This window comes from Aspergillus ruber (genome assembly GCF_000600275.1).
Source record: "Aspergillus ruber CBS 135680 unplaced genomic scaffold scaffold00042, whole genome shotgun sequence".
Classification (NCBI taxonomy): Eukaryota; Fungi; Ascomycota; class Eurotiomycetes; order Eurotiales; family Aspergillaceae; genus Aspergillus; species Aspergillus ruber.
The window spans coordinates 140,568-160,678 of NW_024467338.1; the positions used below are offsets into that span (position 1 = coordinate 140,568).

The 20,111-nt window shown below is 47.9% G+C and overlaps 7 protein-coding genes across 7 annotated transcripts; 1 reads left to right on the forward strand and 6 right to left on the reverse strand.

Annotated features, from left to right (window-relative positions):
* Window positions 1-145: 145 nt before the first annotated feature.
* On the reverse strand, window positions 146-2,077 carry EURHEDRAFT_406571 (GMC family oxidoreductase; the record flags this gene model as incomplete). Its single annotated transcript, XM_040780467.1, has 1 exon — window positions 146-2,077. One exon carries the CDS (start codon window positions 2,075-2,077, stop codon window positions 146-148), a length of 1,932 nt encoding a protein of 643 aa, XP_040634567.1.
* A 418-nt stretch (window positions 2,078-2,495) lies between these two features.
* On the forward strand, window positions 2,496-4,903 carry EURHEDRAFT_417052 (Zn(II)2Cys6 transcription factor; the record flags this gene model as incomplete). Its single annotated transcript, XM_040783111.1, has 4 exons — window positions 2,496-2,905; window positions 2,971-3,473; window positions 3,535-4,559; window positions 4,647-4,903. Coding segments are annotated over 4 exons (2,134 nt in total), but the record flags the coding sequence as incomplete, so codon positions are not given.
* An 860-nt stretch (window positions 4,904-5,763) lies between these two features.
* On the reverse strand, window positions 5,764-7,051 carry EURHEDRAFT_548719 (uncharacterized protein). The gene is made up of 2 exons (XM_040787489.1): window positions 6,576-7,051; window positions 5,764-6,450 (listed from the first exon to the last, which is right to left on the reverse strand). The coding sequence occupies exons 1-2, from the start codon at window positions 6,660-6,662 to the stop codon at window positions 6,244-6,246; spliced, it is 294 nt and encodes a 97-aa protein (XP_040634569.1). The 5' UTR covers window positions 6,663-7,051; the 3' UTR covers window positions 5,764-6,243.
* A 178-nt stretch (window positions 7,052-7,229) lies between these two features.
* Window positions 7,230-11,759, reverse strand: EURHEDRAFT_548735 (uncharacterized protein). The gene is made up of 4 exons (XM_040787490.1): window positions 11,603-11,759; window positions 9,401-11,523; window positions 8,740-9,298; window positions 7,230-8,684 (listed from the first exon to the last, which is right to left on the reverse strand). The coding sequence occupies exons 1-4, from the start codon at window positions 11,615-11,617 to the stop codon at window positions 7,305-7,307; spliced, it is 4,077 nt and encodes a 1,358-aa protein (XP_040634570.1). The 5' UTR covers window positions 11,618-11,759; the 3' UTR covers window positions 7,230-7,304.
* A 3,271-nt stretch (window positions 11,760-15,030) lies between these two features.
* On the reverse strand, window positions 15,031-15,573 carry EURHEDRAFT_518863 (2,4'-dihydroxyacetophenone dioxygenase family protein; the record flags this gene model as incomplete). The annotated part of the gene is made up of 2 exons (XM_040786726.1): window positions 15,031-15,273; window positions 15,319-15,573. 2 exons carry the CDS (start codon window positions 15,571-15,573, stop codon window positions 15,031-15,033), a joined length of 498 nt encoding a protein of 165 aa, XP_040634571.1.
* On the reverse strand, window positions 15,540-17,897 carry EURHEDRAFT_280521 (uncharacterized protein). The gene is made up of 5 exons (XM_040778193.1): window positions 17,677-17,897; window positions 16,927-17,627; window positions 16,480-16,876; window positions 16,145-16,433; window positions 15,540-16,094 (listed from the first exon to the last, which is right to left on the reverse strand). Exons 1-5 carry the CDS (start codon window positions 17,856-17,858, stop codon window positions 15,738-15,740), a joined length of 1,926 nt encoding a protein of 641 aa, XP_040634572.1. The 5' UTR covers window positions 17,859-17,897; the 3' UTR covers window positions 15,540-15,737.
* A 627-nt stretch (window positions 17,898-18,524) lies between these two features.
* Window positions 18,525-19,017, reverse strand: EURHEDRAFT_466178 (uncharacterized protein; the record flags this gene model as incomplete). Its single annotated transcript, XM_040785074.1, has 2 exons — window positions 18,525-18,780; window positions 18,836-19,017. 2 exons carry the CDS (start codon window positions 19,015-19,017, stop codon window positions 18,525-18,527), a joined length of 438 nt encoding a protein of 145 aa, XP_040634573.1.
* Between the last annotated feature and the right edge of the window lie 1,094 nt (window positions 19,018-20,111).

The window sequence follows — 20,111 nt, forward strand, 5'->3', positions numbered from 1 at the left end:
CAAATGTCAGGTTATAAACTCACGTGTTTGTCTTTGGCACAGCCAATTGGATCAGAGGTCTATCTTCCGGTCTACTTGAATGAGAACAAGCAATCTTGATGTGGTCAAATTTTTATACGATTCTAAATATCTAGTATGCAAGCTACTAGCCATCCTCCAGCTTCATGTCCTCTGACACTTCATCAAGTATCGCATCGTTAAGGTCTAGTTGTATGTCTTCCAATATCACGTCCGTTGCTTTCTCGCTAATCATATAAACAGGAAGAACAGGAAAAGGTCCCGGTATATGGGGAAAAGCAGAAGCATCAACGACTCTCAAGCCCTTGACACCTCGCACGCGGAATCGTGAATCAAGGCATGCCATTGGATCTCCATCTGCACCAATCGGACAGGTGCTGGTTGCGTGGTGAGAGTACGCTTTGTCCTTGATATCCTGTTTGAGTGCGTCGAGGCTGTCGATTGAAGCACCGGGAGACTCTTCTATCATAGGACCAATAGGCTCGGGAATACTCTTGAGCATTGAGCGGGCAAATTCAACCCCGTCTGCTATTGCAACGAGGTCGTGATCGGGTCTGTCTTGGTTGTCGTGTTCATTGAAGAGCCGGAGGTTCACCTCTGGCAAATCGCGCGGATCTGCTGAGCGTAAAGTGACGGACCCTGTTTGGGACCGGCGCGGGTGTACCTTGATGAGGTTCCAGCAAAATCGGTTTAAGGCGCCTCCCAGCACTTTGGAGTAACCTGGGAAGTACCCAGGGAACTTTTTTGCTCCCCCAAAAAGGAATAGATCTAACTCGCCGTCTTCGCTGACTTTGGACTTCTTCTTCACTCCCATCGTATCCCCGAGTGACCTATATGGCCCCTTGCCCTCCTGAATCCATCGGGCAAGAGACAGATCCCCGGCGGAACCAAAGAGCGAATCCTTGAATACAGAGATGTTCTGATCACATTGGTAGATGACTGAGTACTCGTAGTTATCTTGGAGGTTATAACCCACGCCAGCAAGGTCAACCCGGAATGGAATTCCGAACTTGTGGAGCTCCTCTTTCGGACCAATGCCACTTAACTTCAGAAGCTGTGGCGTATTGAATGAACCTCCGGCCACAATAACCTCACGTGAGGCAAAAACGCGTTTCTTGACCCCAGAGTGCTTGGGGTTGTATGTCGGATCTGCCTTGTACATGCTCTTTCCCTCCAGGAACTCCACTCCAATTGCCTTGGGCTTTCCTTCGCTGTTGGTAAACATGATTCTCGTTGCGAAAGATCTAACGCGGATATGGAGTGGATACTTTTTGGATCCGTCTGCATTTCTGGCATTGGCAGTCGTGACCAAGTAGTTCCGAGCACTGCTCCGTCTACCTCTTTCATTCATAGACAACGTCAACTGGTACACTCCTTCGACCTGATGAGGCTTTTGAATGTTTATATCGTGGATGACCTGCTTGCCTGGGGAAGGTATAGCGTTAAGGGCAGCCTCAATAAATGGTTCCTTTGAAGTCAACACAATTTGATCGGCATGATTTGTCTCCAACCAGCCGCCAAACCCGTGACCTTCGGTTCCTTCTGGAAGATAGCCACATCTCTCCAGTCGTTCGAAGTAACGCCTCATCTGTTGGGGGTCCCAGGATGGATCGTTCGTGATCTTAGCAACACGCTCCCAATGCTCATCCGGTGGTAACACCGTGATCAGAGCATTGTGCACCGTGCATCCGCCCAATGTCCCTGCTCGCGGATAATATATACCCTTTTGCTTTGAACTTGGCGGAGGATCGACTCCGATAAACACCTTGCCGTCCGGCGCCTCCCAGGTCATCTTGGGATCTTTTGCCGCCTGTGCGTCATCGTCATAGTGTTTGATGAAGAAATCCCATCTGATCGCTGGATCTTCTGTGGCTACAACATGAAACGCGGGGACTTGCTGCGTAAGGCTATGTCCTTGGTCATCGCCAGCTTCGAGAAGGATTACACTATGGCCGTGTCGGGCGAGGTTTGCGGCAAGAGGACCACCTCCTGCGCCTGAGCCGACAATGACATATTCGTAGTCACCGGGAATTGTTGGTACTTGTTCGTTGCTAGACATTGCGAGACAGGGTGTTGGTATTATATAGAACGGAGGAATTCGTTATAAATTCCTACAATGAGTAAATTCGTGCTAGTGATGTAAGTATCATGTCAGAATATCAACTATGGTACGGAAGTAGTCGAAACTGGACGTGTATAACGTCGACTGTTCCTTGGTACCTATTGCGGCGGTAAGATTGGATCGTGAACTAACCCTTATCGATGCTTCTGAGCCCTATACTTACCAATTCTAAAACCGCAATTCCTCATAAATAAAAAGGAGCATCGGTTTCCATATCCAAATAAGCTCAAAAAGGGTTAACGTGGAAGCCCTATGGCACGTGACTATATTGACTCAGCTTCGGCTCGGAGTTCGGAATTGGTAAACTGCGTTCCGCTGCGTGAACTGGAGATGTTGTTGCTTTGATTGGAAGCAACATGGATCGTGAACTGAGCGACGTTTCACCTGGGGCTTTAACCACTGCAAGCAAGCGCAAGCCCCGAGTATCTCTTGCCTGCGAGCAATGTCGCACACGAAAGGTTCGCTGTGATGGACAGAACCCGTGCTCTGGGTGCCAGCATTCCGGAACCTCATGTGTCTACCGAAACCCGAGACGTGAGAGGAAGCAGGCAGTGCGCGGCGTTAACCAGCAGCTACCTACATTGATCTCCTCTTCTGATAACGTTGGGTCGTCGCTTGATATCACTGCACCTGTCTCGGAAGCAACCCGAATTGATGCTGCACCGGCTCGCTTGCTGAATGATCCGGTGCACTATAAGCGGCAGCGTGAACTGCGCGCTGGGATCGGTGTTTCTAACAAAGATACTGGCTCTTTTCAATTTTACGGTAAGTAAATGACCCTGTATGAGAAAATGGGTGTCACTTTTGAACATACCACTAATCAGGTCCAGGACCGTCCTCACATTTCTGCTTTATCCAGCGCATCTACCAACGTATTAAACGCAGAACCCACGAAACGTTATTGACACCTCAGCGCAGCCCCGTTCCCGAAAGCGTGGGTAAATGGGGCCTCGAGCGGTTTATGTTCTCATTGAGTCCGGGTAACGATGTTACCAATTGCCAACTCAACGCTTGTTTCCCCAGAGAGTTAGGAGACGCCTTCATCAAATCCTTTTTCGAACTGATACATCCACAGATACCGGTGTTAGTATATTCAGAAATCCTGGAATTATGGGACAGGATGTGGCAGCCACCGTCTAAACGAACTCCTCTCAGAGGCGAAGAGCTGCTACTTATGGTTCTAGCAATTGGAGCGCGAGTATCAAGTTTTGAAGGGCGGCAAGATGTCAATGTGTCCGAAGGTTGGGCTGCATATTTTTCAAAGAAGGCTGATGACGTGACCAATTTATTTGAGAACCCGAGTCTGCTCTCAACGCATTTTCTGGTTCTTAAGGTGAGCTCCTATGTCGTGAATGTGTGATGAAATAACTCATTACCAAGTCAATCGTCTCTAGGCTATGTATGGTTTCCAAGTAATGCGGCCTAATGATGCTTATCTCTACCTTGGACATGCTGCGCGCAATGCAATGGCCCTCGGGATCAACCGCTCACAAGTCGTTGACGGCGCCAACCTCGCAATGCATCGATTAAGACGCACATTCTGGGTGATATACTCCCTTGAACGATCCTGCACATTGTATACGGGTCGTCCATCGGCGTTCCGGGATGAACTGATCGATGTGCCGTACCCGGAAGATCTACCATCACCTGGGGTAAGTGGTGGCTCAGATGTGGCGGACTTCCAATCCTCTGTGGCCACCAAATGTGGTTATATTCGGGCCCTGGCTCGTATTGGCAAAATTGCTGACAGGATCTTCGTGGACATTTATTCTTCAAAAAGCCTCTCAAATGTGACGGATATAACCAAGTCTCGCCAGGCCGTAATGGAATGTGACATGGAATTGGAGTCTATCACCACCAGCCTGCCGCCATATTTGCATTTTTTCGATCCGGATATCCCTGTTGGTGATGGGTGGCAGGAGGTACAACGGATATTGCTGGGTTGCCATTACTACATCACTCGTATACTGATGCACCGCCAAGCGCTAGTCTTTGCGACCTTTTTCAACTCAAAAGCGGAGGCAGAGGAGCGTGGAGGAGGTGCGATGCATGTCCATGACTCGATCGATGCGTCTATCTCTTCGGCGAGATCTATGATTGACCTGAGTCATAACGCTTACTCTCGTCGATGTCCGAAGATAAGATTCGATGGGTCAATGGCTTCATTTTTAGTCTCCGCTCTCGTGACGTTGCTTTATGATGTGTTAGATCCCGGGACGAGCCCGGAATATGCAAGGGAAACATTTAGTGTAGTTGAACGTGGTATCCAATGCCTCGACCAGCTTCAACACGTGGGGCCGATCAATGGCAAGGCTTTGAGCTTGGATATCATGAAGGTCGCCAAAGATGCGCTTCAGTCGTCCCGAGCCGATAGTCAACTGGATGAAGACTTGGTCGACTTATTCCCGTGGTTGCAAAGGTACGCCCTCTGTTTCTTATAAATCCCATCATTTTCGGACCTTCTCTATATTACATAATGCTAATATGACTTATTCGGATCGTGCAGTGGCAACAATCCAGTAAACCAGGATGGTTTTACTGTTCAAGGATCAGATGTCTCGGCACCATACGTTCAGGAACAGACGATCTCGGGGCCGCAGGACTTCATACCCTCGTTGTCAACATTACCCGAGGTGAACTATATGTCGCATTGGCTGGAAGCGGGCTTTGATCCGGAGGACATCCCAAACTCATTGTACTAATCGGGTGTGCTATTGGACAACGGTTGTATCTATAACCATATTAATTAGCATTAACTTAACCTATTCTATACATGTCTAACGTAGTTGATAAGCGAGCGGCGCGGATAAGCGAACGGCGCACTTTTTTGGGATCCTCACATTCAAACATCAATTGCACCACTAGATTACCAGTGATCAATTAAATTTAATTATGGGTATATATAAAAGACCATTTTTTCATCTTATTTGCAAGTACTAGAGTTTTGACCAGTCTTTCCGCACTTGCTACAGTGCCGCAGAATTGGCTCAGTCTCTATTTTCCGACTACTCTCCTCGAGTATTTCATGCTCCGGTTGTGCATCAATTGTTAGGGCTTTGAGCTCAAATTGTCTTAACCTAAAGATAACCTCTATTGTACAAGAAGGAATCGTCGAAGAAGAAACAAACAGAGTAGAGGTGGAAGTAGTCTTTTATGGTCGTACAGGAATGAGTTTCCAAGTAGTGTTATCAGCAATCCCTCGCGGAAGTCAAGAGTTGGCCAAAGGAATCAATGATAGTCTTCGTATGTTAGCAGGTCGTATGAAGGTTGTTGATAGTTGTTTTAGACCCCTTGCTGACTGCGTTCTGTGCTGGCCCTAGCCAAACTGTCATCCTTTGGGTTCGTACGAGAACCCCATAACATCAATCTCCTTCTGGTTAATCAAACCTTGTCCATCTTCTACAGAAAATACCCCTTCCTGTTGTAGATGGTTCTTTTTTGCTCGTCAGCGCTTGCTGAGTTCCTGATTCGTCTTCTCTAGTGATTGGACTCGAGCATTTAAAAGGGTAATAGTATGGGCTAATGCTTGCGTCCCTCTTGCAAGTTGGTCAACTGCAGTATATATTAGTGCTGGAGAGCTGCTCTTGTGTCTAGAAGATACGAGTCTTGATGAATGTAGACTGCGAAACCGCTTCAATTGAATTGTGTGGCATTTGAGAAACCCAGTGGTTGGCAAAAGTTGGAGGCAAGTCAGATGATGTTGGTGTTCTTAACCTGACATTTAGCTTTAACAAAACAGCTTCAGGGTCCAGAGGTACTAAACCAGAGCCTCTGAATCTTGCCTTGGCATCTTTCTTGGTCATAGATGTAAAGAATGTTTCATGAAACGCGATGAGGAAATCGAGTTGGGTAATATGATTGACATGTGACTTGATGAGTCCTTCTATCTAGCGACTGTTTGCCCGCTTGAGTGGACTGAAGCATCCAACATCAAGTAGCTAAAGAAGGTGAGATGGGTGCAGTGGCATACAGATAGTAGTGATGTTCTTGGCCTTGCAAAATTGGTCGAACTTGGCCGAATGGTGGTTCTCATGGCCATTAATCAATAGCATCTGATATGCACCCTTTACACGGGAAGCTGTGTATTTATCAAAATGTTGAATTCATTCCAGGCCAGTCTCATTGTTGGTCCATCCATTATGGGTGGCTCCAAGCACCCATTCTGGAGGGAGGTTGCTCTCTGAGTACCAATTCGCCAAATGATAAGCTCCTTGAAGTATGATAAATGGCAGGATGTACCACCCATCTGCATTGACTCCCTGTAACGGCGCTCTACTAGGATAATGGAACATCCAACTCATGGGTTCTACCTAGGTAGCTATCGACGAGAATAATCAACATGAGGAAGGAAGAAAGGAGGTGACGCCGTATTTATCAACAAAGCAAACAACTGCATCTCACGTGATAGCCAGACAACATGACCGGGCCGTCACACCATTGATGGCAGTATAACGCCCATCATAAACCCAGTCTTGTCAAAGTTATAGATATCAGCATCTTCAATGCCGTACTTGGTTTGCATATTCCATACAAGATTGAACCATGCCTGAATTCTCTTAGAATCTTCTCATATGGCTCTTTGGTAGTTGTACAGGCGATTTAGACATGTCTTGAGCTCTGGTTGTTGCTTAACATAGTTCAAGGCCCAGCATTTCCCACACACCCTGTGTTGTGATCTGCAAGCAGAAGATTCACAATATCTTCCACATCAGTCAACTAGACAAGAACCCTCGCAAATCCAGATCTAAAACATGCTGGAGAATAGCCTCCTCTTCCAGCTTTGTAAATTTGGTTGGATTTGGCTGAAGGTCCTGCTGAGCACTTCTACTGTTCATTCTGGCACATAAGGTTGTCTGAGACACATTATAGATCCGAGCGGCTTCTCGAATACTAATTTTATCGCGTTTTTTGATAGACTAAATGGCTAATAAGAGCCTACCTTCTTTGGAAACGGATTCCATTTGTTGTTGTTGAGAAATCACGAGTTGAAGATGAGACGCGGTCGTGAGGTACCAAGTGCGCCGTTCGCTTATCCGCGCCGCTCGCTTATCAACTACGTTATAATAAGATTTCCCTGTAATCCAAAATAGCGCAATTCTATCATTCTTCTATTCCAGCTACCACTTCATCAGTAGGATTTCAAATGCCACCCCCCTCCTCCAATCTAACGTCTCCAGCGCCGCATCTGCACCCGAGTCAACCACGTAATAAAGAACACAAGCACGATATTAGTCAAACAGAATCCCAAAAATACAGCCCAGTCTCTCCAGCGGTCATCGTAGAAGAAATCCATCGTACTCGCATAATCGTCACCCACGGAGTACGGACAATACGCACACGACACGCTTGCATTCGGATTTTGCAAATATCCGGGATTCAACCGACTATAATTCTCGACATAGTCACCACAGGTCTGGTCGGGAGGAGGGTCAAAAATTGCCATGTCAGATTTGTTGCAAACAGCGTGGACACCGTGCAAGCTCGAAGCAACCATAGGACCGAAGAAGTACCGTAGCGGATCGGCCCAGGTGATCCACGGACGGTAAAAGTCATTCAAGGCACTGCGTGGAACGACAATGCCACCGAATAACGTGAAAAGCACCCAGAAGAGTGAATTGGCGTAGCCGGCCATGGTACCGTTAGGGAACATCGATGCCATCCAGTAGCACCATCCAGTAGTGAAGAACGAGAGCAACAGGTACAGGAAGTAAATCATGCCTGTTGAAGCGCTGCTGCTGGGGAATCCGACGGTCCAATAGCTGCACAAGAATATAAGGCTAAAATTGAGCGCCTGCCAGGGAGTTTCAACGGCGATCAGTGCCGTCAGTAGGGCCTTGTAATCATAAATACCATTGCGTTCGCGCGCCTCGAAAATGGACCATTTCTCGAACCAGACTTCTTGGATGTCAGTTGCAATACTTGGAACGACCCATGATGCGATTAGGAAAGTCAAAGCGTGGTTCTGCAGTCCCATGGTGTCAGGGCCAGCTTTGAAAAAGGTAAACGCGACAAGCATCTCAAAGAATATGCTTTTAAACAATTTGCTGAAGTTGTATGGTCCGTTTCGCCAGACCGACTTCCACTGCCGCTTCGTCAAGTGGAAGATCTGGGCCGTCAACGGGAGTGCGTATTGCTCTGCGGAGGCAGTGTCTGACTCGAAGTCCGGACACGCTTTTTCGGAAATCGCCAACACACGGTCATTCACCTCGCGACATTGTTCAGACTCCTGCCAGAGGCGCGGCCAGTCTGCGCCGTTCTCGCCCCTGCGTGATGCGGCCACGGTTGTGATGACGAACTCGGCTGGATTGTCCTGTTGGTCCATGACAGCTCCACGGTGAGCGAAATAACCATTGAGAGGTTGCCCGGTCTCACCAAAGTAGACAGTGCGGCCACCAGGAGCCAAAATCAAGGTGTGGTCGAACATCTCAAAAATGACACTCGACGGTTGGTGAATCGTACAGACGATCGGAATGCCATGGGCAGCGATTTTACGGAGGAATGCGACAATCGAAAAGGCGGCCTGGCTGTCTAGACCGGAGGTTGGCTATATCAATTGTCAGTAAGTTGAAGGAAAGGTGAATGCAAATTCCGGAACATACCTCATCCAAGAACAAAAGCGCCGATGGACGAGCGCACAGTTCGACACCGATGGTGACACGCTTCCTCTCCTCAACTCCCAAAGAGCCAACAATGGCGTCCGCAATAGGGTCCAACTCCAGCAATTCAATTATCTTTTCCACGTCCTGCACCTTCTCATCGTGGGATGTCTCCGCAGATCGTCGCAAGAATGCCGAGAATTGTAGTGCCTCTCGCACAGTGGCCAACGGCTCGTGAACATCTTGCTGCATGCAGAACCCACATGCACGTGAGAAGCCTTGGTCCAAGGGCTGTCCGTTAAATAGAAGGGTTCCTTCTGTTCTTCCTTCGGATTTGCGGCAAGAGATCGTTTCTAACAGCGTCGTCTTTCCCGCCCCGGAACCTCCCATAAGAGCGGTCAGTTGGCCTGGTTTGGCATACCCTGTGACATTATTAAGTAGGTGAAGCTCCTGCCCAGCGGAGTGAACGAAGTAGTTAACATTGTGGAAAGAAAATGTGCGTTGATTTGTGTGCGAAACAGTACGTTGGTTTGGTGTCTCTTCCACTGTTGTGCTGAGGGAGCTTCGGGATGCCGATTCAGGCAATGAAGCTGCTGGCGTCGCGGCCGCAGTTGCATGTTGGCTCTCCAAGTCGGTCTTCTCAGATGAGGAGCCGTGCTGGTACCCCTTGGCCCCGCGACGATAAACGCGCGTATTGGATGTGCTTTTCTCACGGGTCATGATGCTGAGGCCAAGAGCTGTCACAGCCACATATAGGAACCACATCACAAGGATAATGCCGAAATTTCGCCAAAGGAACTGCACATTGAATCCGTATTGAGCATTCAGATACGTTTTCCCCGATACCTCCGCAGACCCCTTGATGGAACCAGCCATGGGGCATCCTTGGTATTGAATATTGTCGTACCCTAACCCATGGGGAACAAGCTCGTCCCCTGTGCAATGGAGGGTCATGCCAGAGTATTCATTCCCCATCAAGGCCTCTACACCATAAGGAGTTGGCGATATCCGTCGGATCCATGATCCCCAGCGGTGCATTGTTGGTACGGGAGGCGCAAAGCCCGAATAGAGGCAAGTAATAGGCACGGCACATCCGCCCATCAAGAAGCCAGTGTTCAGGTTTGGTGCCCAAGCACCCAGCAGGCGAAATAGACACGAGATACATGCACGATGGGTGAAAGTGATTAAGACAAATATCCAGAAGCTTGAAGCTGTCTTGTCCAACCCGATGGTGAAGTAGTAGCAACAAGCAAAGGCCAGTGTCTCAAGCAAGGCCATTGGTACCTCAGCAAGTGTCTCGGCAATAACCAGGGCAGCTGGATGAGCGTAACCCATGCGATGCTGTTTTAGGAGAATGGTGCGTGACTGAATGGTTTTCGGAACTTCGGTAAGAGCATTGAGTGTGAAATAAACCAAGGCGAAGAAAAGCGCTCCGCTTCGTTCGAATGATCCCGTGGCTGTCTTCGGTGCCATGTAGTACCCCGACGCGATGATCACGGAATTGGCAATAATGAGGCCGAGGACAGTGAATACGGTGTTTCGATCTTTCCAGGTTAATTTGTATTGCCTGCGCAACGCCGCAAGAGTCTGGGTCCCGAGTGAGGATGGTTCGCTGGCTGATTTGGGGCTGAGCTTAGAACGCATCTCGCTTACATCCGATTGGAAGCTGCTGGTGATGGATGTATCGGATGCAATGTGCTCGTGGTATATGATCATCTCCTGCTGCAAAATACGGTAATCATTGCTGTTGCGAAAAATCTGGGCCAGGGACTCGGCTGTGTCGTAACAAGGGCCAGTGTACGTTTTCTGAAAAGCTCGCTCCACTGGAGACGTGACCGCTGTGAGAAAGTCGGCCGTAGTTTGCCTTTCCGGGCAATGGAACCCAAGCTCCATGAAGTATTGCTTGGCCCGACTGGCGGGTCCACAGAAGATCATCTGTCCTTCATACATGACAAGGACACGGTCGAAGTACTGGTACATGGCTTCCGAGACCTGGTAGAGTGTTGCGATATTGGACATTCCAGTACGCCTTGACATATTCTTCAAGAGTTCTAGGAAGCTCAATGCGGAGGAACTGTCGAGACCCCGAATAGGATTGTCCCAACAAGCGAGGGCAGGGTTGACAGCTAGCACTTCTGCCAGAGAAATCCGCTTCCTCTCCCCACCTGACACGCCGCGGACAAACGCGTCACCGACAATTGTATCATAAGTATGAGAAATTCCCAGCGACGCCAATATCTGGTGAGTCATCCGCTTCGAGAACTGTGTCGTAGATTCGGGTTCATTTTTGGGTTTGCGAAGGCGCAGGGCAAAGTCTAGGGTATCTTTGACCGGCAACATAGGAAAATGGAGGTCATCTTCAGCGCAGTATATTACTTCGGAACGATATCTTTTTCCCATCTCAGCCGAAGAAAAACCAGCATAATGGATGGAACCGTGCATTTTTTCATAGGATTGGTGTTGGTTGGCAAGAACTCGAAGAACTGTCGAGCAGCCTGCCCCAGGGCGGCCCAAAACTAGCATCGTCTCGCCAGGGAAAAGAACACCGGTGACGTCCTGGATGATAGGTGACGAGTTTTCAGCAGCATTCCTCGTCAACTTGCGGCCGGTATTAACAGGCCATGTCAAAACGTCCGTGAAGATCTTGATGAGGTCGGTAACTGTTTGCGAAGAGTCGCTCGTCCCTACAGCCGTGACATTCGAAAACGAGACGCCAAGAGACCGGCCGTCTGGTCTATAGATTGGTAGGTCATCGCGTCCTCCATCGTGGGCATCGGGTGATCTTTTCTAAAATGCAACGCAGTTATGCAATTAGCCCACTACTCCTAGCAATTACCATAAATTATTCGGGTGCAAATATACTCACGGAATCACCGGGCATGTTATCGAAAGCAGGAAGAATTATGTAAGGGCTCTGTACAAATTAAGCGAGCTATGAGTTTCGTTCGTTCGATGGGTTGACTGACCTTCAAGGGCCTAACAACCTTTACGCACGAAATAATTGGATAAAACATAGAGAGCACTCATGCCAGTTAAAAAGAGTCTTTGTACTCAGAGAAAATCATGGATCACTCTGCTCTGCTGTCTTTGCTGTTGACGGGCCCTGATTCTCGGTTCGGAGATGATGCTAGCTTTGTTCCTATTGGCTGGCTTTTCCGAGCATGGTCATGAGCGGATCGGAACCCGGAAAATTTGAACTATTCCGAGAAGTAAACAACCAAGCTTAGAAAGCTGCCAGCCGTTCGTAGGACTAGAGCAATCTCAAATCAATCGTCGTCTCCATGTTGAACATCCGCTCGTCCATAGAAATCGGTTTCTGCAGTAATTGACCTGCTAGCTCGTTATTCGGCCCCATAGTCCGATACCGATCTGCTGGGCCGAGACTGCGGTAGATCCGTCTCGGTATCCCGGTCGTCTCTCAACTTATGCAATACTGTCAGGGCTTTGCTGTTCCTGCAACAGTCAAGTATCTCATTATCACTTACGGTGTATCTAGTCTTCCCAGATATCATGCAGAGGAATGAGCATAGTGAATAACACCTCTACAGGAAATACGACATCAACACGTTGACTCTTAAAGATAACACTTCAGTCCACGAAATCAATTCACCCCTTTAAAGTTATGATCTTTACAGTCTGAACTGGGAAGTGTTTCCAACTGCTTCTTCGTATCAACATTTGAGTATCTACCCTAGAGAACTTGGTATCCATATCCATGCATGGTTTAAAAAACGTAGTCGTATATTATTAGTGCTAGATAATCCCCTGGTGAACGGTTTCTTTAAAGCATATATTTATAGAGTTACTGACACACATCAAGTATTGTCGGTGCCAAAAGTTGAGGATTTGCTGAGTCTTCAGATCAACTGCGTGGGGTCCAGTCTTGTGAATCCGAATAAGACACCTGGATCTGCTCGACTCCCCATCCCAAGAGCGACGCGCGAATCATGGCTTCAGTGACATAAACCGGCACAAAGTCTTCAAACAACCCTATTTTGCACCTAGTTTTCAAAGCAGACCAAATGTTCATTCGAACTGATCTACATGACTCCATGCCTATCGACGAGGTGAAGGTGAAAGATCTCCTGGGGTGACCTGCCACCATCTATGAAAACTTCGAAACGATTAACACATCAGAAGATATATGTACACCATAAACGAACATAGCCTAGGTTTCCACGAGATAACGGTTGCGAATGATAAGCCTGATCATATCAGAAAGCACCAGAAACATATTTTGGCTTGCTCGTGACAAATTACTCGAGTATTATCGGTTACTTCATTGACGAGGCGCTACTACCAACAGATGACCATAGGATACAAGAGCTGTGACATGGTTTCTCCGCCTTATCTGCGAGCCACGGAAAAGATACCGTGTATATTTATTCAGGTAGAGAACTGTCACATAACAAATGGCCTCATAAATGAAGAAAATGATGCTTTAAGGTCAGCTGTGGAACTGATCGGAGCTAGGGTTTATGATAAAGCCAATCCGGTTACCCACATGGCCTAATTATGTGTTTGCGGACCGGGTGCAGGTGGGAAAGTTGGCCAAGGACGATTATTTGGAAAACAAAGGGCCTGCATTTGCTTTGGTACGGTAATGAGTTCTGTACCAGACCAGACCTTGATTCCTTTACTCAATAGTCTCGGCGGCGAGGAATCTTCTTATTAGATGTTGGGAAAGGAAATAAAGGAAGAGGGGAGATGAAAAAAAGCTTCTGCAATGGTTCCGTTATTCTTGAAGAGCTTTTTTGTTGTCTAGTTTACTCTCTGGAAACAGTGAGCGGTCGAAATTGAACCAAGTCCCCTATCTTGTACACAGTATTTGGCCCAACAATGCTCATGAGGTCATGTAGACGAGAATAATGCGGATCTAGGGTACTTTCAACTTGGAACGGGAGATGATCTGACGGGAAGCAATTGGTCTTGCTGAATGAGATGATCTGGCTTTTATCAGGAGACAATGAATTGCAGTTTAGTTGATTACTTGTCAATTTGGGATAACAATACTCAAGAACAATCCACCAGCCCCGATGGCAAAACGGAGCTCATTTTAGCTAGAATACGCGAGGACGTAGGGTATGCTTTGACCAAGGGATCATGGCGGCATTGCATTACCGGAGGCGTGGATGTATACCCTGTGTCGATACACCCTCGTGCTTGAGACCTTAACATTGGGTGATGAGGGAAGCCAACTCCCTCGCCAGAGATCTAGACCCTGTTTTCCTCTAAATTACAAAAATAGAAGCCTAAGGTGATTGATGAGCACAACAAAGTTTAACGTGCATTCTCGGATCGGGTGGATCAGGAACCAGTTTGGCATTATTCCAAGTTCCAGAGTTGAGGGGTGTATAATTTGTCATTAAACCCGCTTCTTTTCGACCGTTCTCGGGTTAACGGAGTTCGACTCAGTGCTCTCGTTTTCAAATGGGAACTCCCTTGTTGCTCTGTAATGGAGAACAGTTTTGAGGAAGCCATTTCCATTTTTATCAAAGCAATCGCTGTCTACATTGGCGCCTTTGCACCCAGGGAACTTGTTATAATTACACAACTTGCCCAACGCATTTCGGAACCAGAGGATTGGCGCTCAGGAAACAATGGGGATTCAGGGTGTCCGCTACCCCGATCCTGAGTTTGTTCAAGACCGGTGCTGCCTATGTCGGACAGCTCAGGTAACTGCAGGCCGACATTACCTTCCGTGAGTAATCTTGACACTAGAGCCACTAAGTCGCATGTCGAATAAATTGGCTTTTCGCGGACTGAGCAAGTGGATACGGTACCAGGACTCAAAAAAGTGTCAAGGTATACATATTCGTTCTGCTCTGACGCCTATAACGTCGATAGTGTGGATGCACGTATCGGATTCAACTTTTATGGCGACGTGTATCCTCCTAACTATCCTCATCCATGTAACTAGTCTAAGATGGATCAAGCCGGAACAGGTAATTCATTTCCCTGGTCGTACCCGGTGCTGATTATGGGGCTAATATGAATCTTTTAGGCCGGTCATTGGAGAGTCGTGGAGAAGCCTGGAATGATTAGAAAACCATGTTAAGTTCATTGTTGCCAATGTTGCGTAGAGGATTATCTTTGCGCCGAGCCATATCCTGTTTATTCTAAAGTTGGACTTGCTTATTATCTCTGCATCATGCTGTACTTGAATCAAAAACCCGTTTTGTCGATGGATGTGTTCGCGAATAGCAATCTTGTCATTTTTTCTATTTTAGCATATAGCATAGAGAATCTTATAATCCATGTGAAGGCCCTCTATATCCTTGCCAAATGGGCAGCTCATCGAATGAACTGATCAACGTAGTTCGCACCCAATCCAATCCGTTCATAGTGTGTCTTCGCACTCGCAGGCTTCGAGAATACATCCTCCACTCTGACAAGTTTCCCATCGGGATCAACATAAATATGAGCCCCGGTAGCATGAAACAGAGTCACCATCTCCTCGACCCCATCCGGAACCTCGAGCGTATGGATATCACCAGGTGGCTCGAATGCATGACTTCCCTCCGTCGCCCACCAATGCTGCTCAAGATAATGTCATTTCCCGCGGAGAGTTGTCGCGTGGACAGGACCGGCATGGCGATGGCGTGACAAAATTCCTGACTTGCGAACACGAAGTAGGTTGACGAAATATCCTTGTGAGACGGAGAAAACAAGAGGGCGGAACCAGATATCTGTAGCTTGGGGGACCCAGAGCCGCTCGTCGAAGTCCAAGCTCAAGACATTCGGGATGAGGAGGTCGTTGGGGACATTCGGTAAAGGTTCGCCGCGGTATGGGACAGCGGTCGCTTTTGGCCGCTCATCTCCGGTTGACGACATCATGTAAGCATTGTTTGGAGGGCAAAAGATAGAGGAAACGCAATTGCCTACTATGATATATATCAGATTGGCCAAGTGTAATTCGTCAGATCACGAGTGACCTCGACTTGGCTCAGCGAAGCCCGTATAAGTGTCAGATAAATGTTGCTTGTTTTATCGGAACCATATTACACTTCTGGCAAAGGATCCAGTGAAGGATGACCCGCCATGTTATCCCAGAACGCAAATTCAGAATCCCAGAGGTCTTGGTTCAGCAACGCCGTCCAATCCTCGTTCCGCGGCTGGGGCGTTATTTTCGAATGCATAGAATCAAGGAATCTCTGGATAGTCTGCGTTGCCTTGGATAACAGTGCGTAGTTTGGATCCTCTGGTCGAATAATCGTTCCTATATCGACTTCGGCAACGAATACGTTGAGGTCTTGGATAGTTTTCGTCCACGGTATCGGAGTAGTATTTTGGTGGTTCTTTTGCCTGAGCATTGCGAGAAGTAGGATCCCGGCCGCTGGAAGACCAAAGTGGGCAACCTTCGGTATTTAGTGATACGAATTGTCATCACGGCATACTAACTACCTACCTTCCAGATGAGGCTTGTCCCTGAATTGACAAGCCGATCTCGGAGAAGAATGGTTTCTGTGACCAACGAGAGCATTTCTTGCGCCACCTCTATGATGGACGCATTAGGCGCAGCCGGGCTGTCCAGCAATAGAAGATGCACAAGAAACAGGACCTGCAAATGGTTGAGTCGCACACTGACCACGAAATCTCGCTCGAATGGGTTCCCAGTAAACTGTTTTAGGGTGCCGTCCAATCGAAATTGGGGAGGTAATGCCTCCCATTCAACTATGGCTTTTTCTTGGATCGCACTTTTTTCAGTTAGCTCAGCTCACACCTGACGGGATGAGAGCATACGTTGCTCTTTCAATATATTGCTCGTCTTTGACATCACGTAGCATCTCCATTATATCCTCTTTCAACGAGGCGCATATTACAGACCAGCGCGTATCCCCACAATACGTAGCCTTAATCTCTTCGTCTCCATCGGTACTTGGAGTATGTCCATAAGCCAACGCCTCGAACCCAAGCCAGCTCGAAGGAAGGTGAAGATGACAAAACCGCTTGCACATCCGGGGAGGTCGGCCAAGGAAAATAGCCAGGTTCTTATCTGCTGAGTAGATTCTGGCGGAAGCAGTTTTGCGCATCTCTGTTATAAATGGAGGCACGTCGGGCTTCGCTTCAAGATCTTCGTGATAGCCCAAGGCGAATGTTGAAGATATCACATCTCCGATTCTGCGCCATGAATGGTAACCTGATTCGTTAGTGACGGAAAACAGAACTAGTCTCGACGATATCACCCACTTTGATCTCCATCCACGTGGGAATGAACAATGAAATTTTCGTATTGGAATAATAGCTGCAGGTCGTTCAAGCAGTCTAATGATAAACAAATGTCCAGAATATAGTCGCAGAGTTTCATCGCCATGCGTCGAAGAGAATATTGACCTTTCTCCGTCGAGTATAGAGAGGGAAAAAACGACACGTCAAGCGTAGCCCGACTAACGGCTGAAAAAAAGAGCCCCAATGTTTCCCACCGAGTATTCTGATGTAGGAACTGGGCAGAGAAAGAGTCGAGTGTTGAAGACTGATTAAATTCCAGAGGCCGGGCGGAGTTCTGCATCAACTGTCGTGCATATGCCAGGTGCCAGTTCCCGTCCGACATACAGGCCAGTAGGTTATGCATGCTTTCGGTACATTGTGCAACAAAGGGTCCTGTAAGAGCCAGGTTGACGCCTTTTGCAAGCCAGAAAATAACCAGGTCGATTACTCCTTTTAGCGGGAACGCGCTCAGTAGCTGTCGGAGAGTATCGGCACCCTGCTGTATTAAGTGATCATCGCCATTTGAGTGACTACCTTGCGTTGCTTGGAATGCGTTACTGCAGTCACCATCCGGGGAGATATGGCTAAAGATAGCAGCATGGCTCGAAGACCCAAGGTATCCAGGATTCGGATATGGGGTCTGCCGGGCGTTGAACAACGGCGACTCCTCCGGCGATCGCAGACTGTACAACTGTCAGTACCGGTTTCGGATAGAGCTGGAAACTATCTAACCTGCTCTGTGGCTCAACCGATGGAGACGAGATGCTCGTTCTTCTACGTTTGAATGGCGAGTCGCGGTAGATGCAGATGCCGGCTTGGTTGGTGTTGCGACAGCGAGTACACACCGGTCGTTTATGATCACAGGCTAATTTTGCCTTTCTGCATCGTTCACATGCTGCTAACCTGGAACGCATTTTAGTATGGCTAATCTCTAGTCCGTTGGTCGATTGTTCCTGAATCGGAGTCAAAAACATCGGAGAAGATTTTGCTGATCGGATCGGAGATCGGAGAACTTCTTATCTTCTCCGGACTTTCCGAGGCCATCAACACATTCGCTCTATAAATACTGTTGGGTGCATACAATCTATACACTTTCTTTAGAATCGAAATCGAAATATTTGGATTATAGGCAGGGAAGTGCACTACTTCTCCGTGTCAGTATTCAAATATCTACTCTTGAGAATCTCGCAGCCATGCAAAGCCAATCATGTACACGGGCCTGCTCTCTTAATGGCTTTGAAACGGCTTGTTCTAAGCTCTAACGAGGAGCTTGTCTAAAAAGCGCCATCCAAGCCAGATGTCAGTTCTGTTCTCTACAGACATGCTATTGTGAAGAGTGAAATGGGTGACCTTCTGGCAGTAAGCAGGAAGAACCCATTCATGGATATTTGTTCCGTACATGAACTGTCGAGTAACGCTGTTGAGCATTACGAGGCAACGTACAAAGGAAATTCCCGTCGGAAGGTCCCACATTCAATAAAATAAGCCATGGATGAGCCGGAATATGAGGTCTAAAACCCCGGGACTAGGGACGGACCACTGGGGCTGCTCTTATCGTATATTTCCCGATGAGTAGGCGGTTATGCCGTTCGCTCATCCGTGCCACGATTGGATGTCGATTCGTCTGCTATGGCGACCAACTTTTGACTGAATACAACAATGAGGCCCAGATGTTCTGTTTCAGTGGAGGTCAAGTGCCGAGTGTCCACCTCGCTCAAGAAGAGCGGAGCATCTTTTAGGATCTTCAAATGAGTGGAGCTCTCTTGGACGAACGGGTCTATTAGAATTTTAAGAAACAGATTCAGGAGAGCCGATGCGAGATAGAAGCATAGTACCCTAATGATAGATTAGCTTCCAAGCTGGTGCGGGACTGAAAGGATGAATGTCATACCAAAATTTCTCCCGGTCAAGCGTTAATTGAGCAGCGCGCGATAGCTCTAGTGAGCAAATGCTCGCCTGAGCAGACAATTCAAGGCTGGACCGAAGTGCTCCAGTGGTGTTAGTTTCCCCAGACCAGTCTCGACAGCGACTGGCGACCTGGTGGATATATCCCAGGCAGTAGTGGAATTTCATGTTTAGTATGAGCGCGTTAAAGTCTGTGAGTGAGTTTCTAGGCAAATTGGAACTCTGAATGCTCGGACGAAACTCCCTAGGGACGCTGAGCCGCCAGTTCTCTAATTCGTCGTTAAGGGTTCTGATAGTCCTCAGTGTGTCTGTGGCAGACTTGTCCGGTGAACTTGGTGCGTAAAACTCAGGGTGAACCTTTCGAACTATCCAGCATAGATTTAATGCATAATCGGCCGAAGGTGGTTGCACACGCGTCGAACTGAGTTGCGAAGAGAAGTCTAAGGAGTCTGTACACAAAGTATTCGCCAGCAGCAGAAGTGGTTCACCAATTCGAAGTGATATTTCTTCGTCAATAAGGAAACTGGTCCGGGAGAGGTGGCGAAAGATGGCGACTCGGCTCGTATCCAATGACCCGATGGGGGTGTATCTTGGTCCCAAAAGATCGTTGGCTGCAGTGGTATCTTGCATCAATCGAGCAATACATTCCAATGCTCTCCTAGCATTCCTCAGGCTACCACAAAAGCAATGGTAAAGCGTCTGCCCCAAAATCAGTTATGTTAATTGCCCTTGCGCTTCATGAATTTACCAGAAGTAGACGTGTCTGTAGCATCTCCAAATAGAACGGACTGCTCTCCAGTGTAGAAAGCAAGCGGTCAGATTCCATGGCGCATAGTTTGCCGTCTATTGGGTAAGTCATCCCTTCCCGATGACTTGCAGTTGAAGAGTAGGCGTTGAATGAGAGAACAAGAGCCTGAGAAACAAGATTATCTCGTAGTGGCTGTCGGCCTGGGGAATACACGGTTTCTACTGCGCTCGCCAGCATATCAATATCGGCTACAGGACGAAGCAAGCCGGTCGTGCCACATTTGTACATGGCCATGCAGGCCTCTGTGACAAATTGGTCGGGTAGCACGGATATGATACCTGGCTTGTGAAGTGATGGCTGTCCTGGGGTAGTTGCCGGCTTGTCATGATTGTTCATCCATGGAACACCGAGAAAGGAAGGTGTCAAGAACATTCGACAACTTATCATAGGCTCGAGACCATTCCTGAGCAGGTTTCGAGAAGAAAGGAATGCTGTAGTACTCCAGCAGGGATCT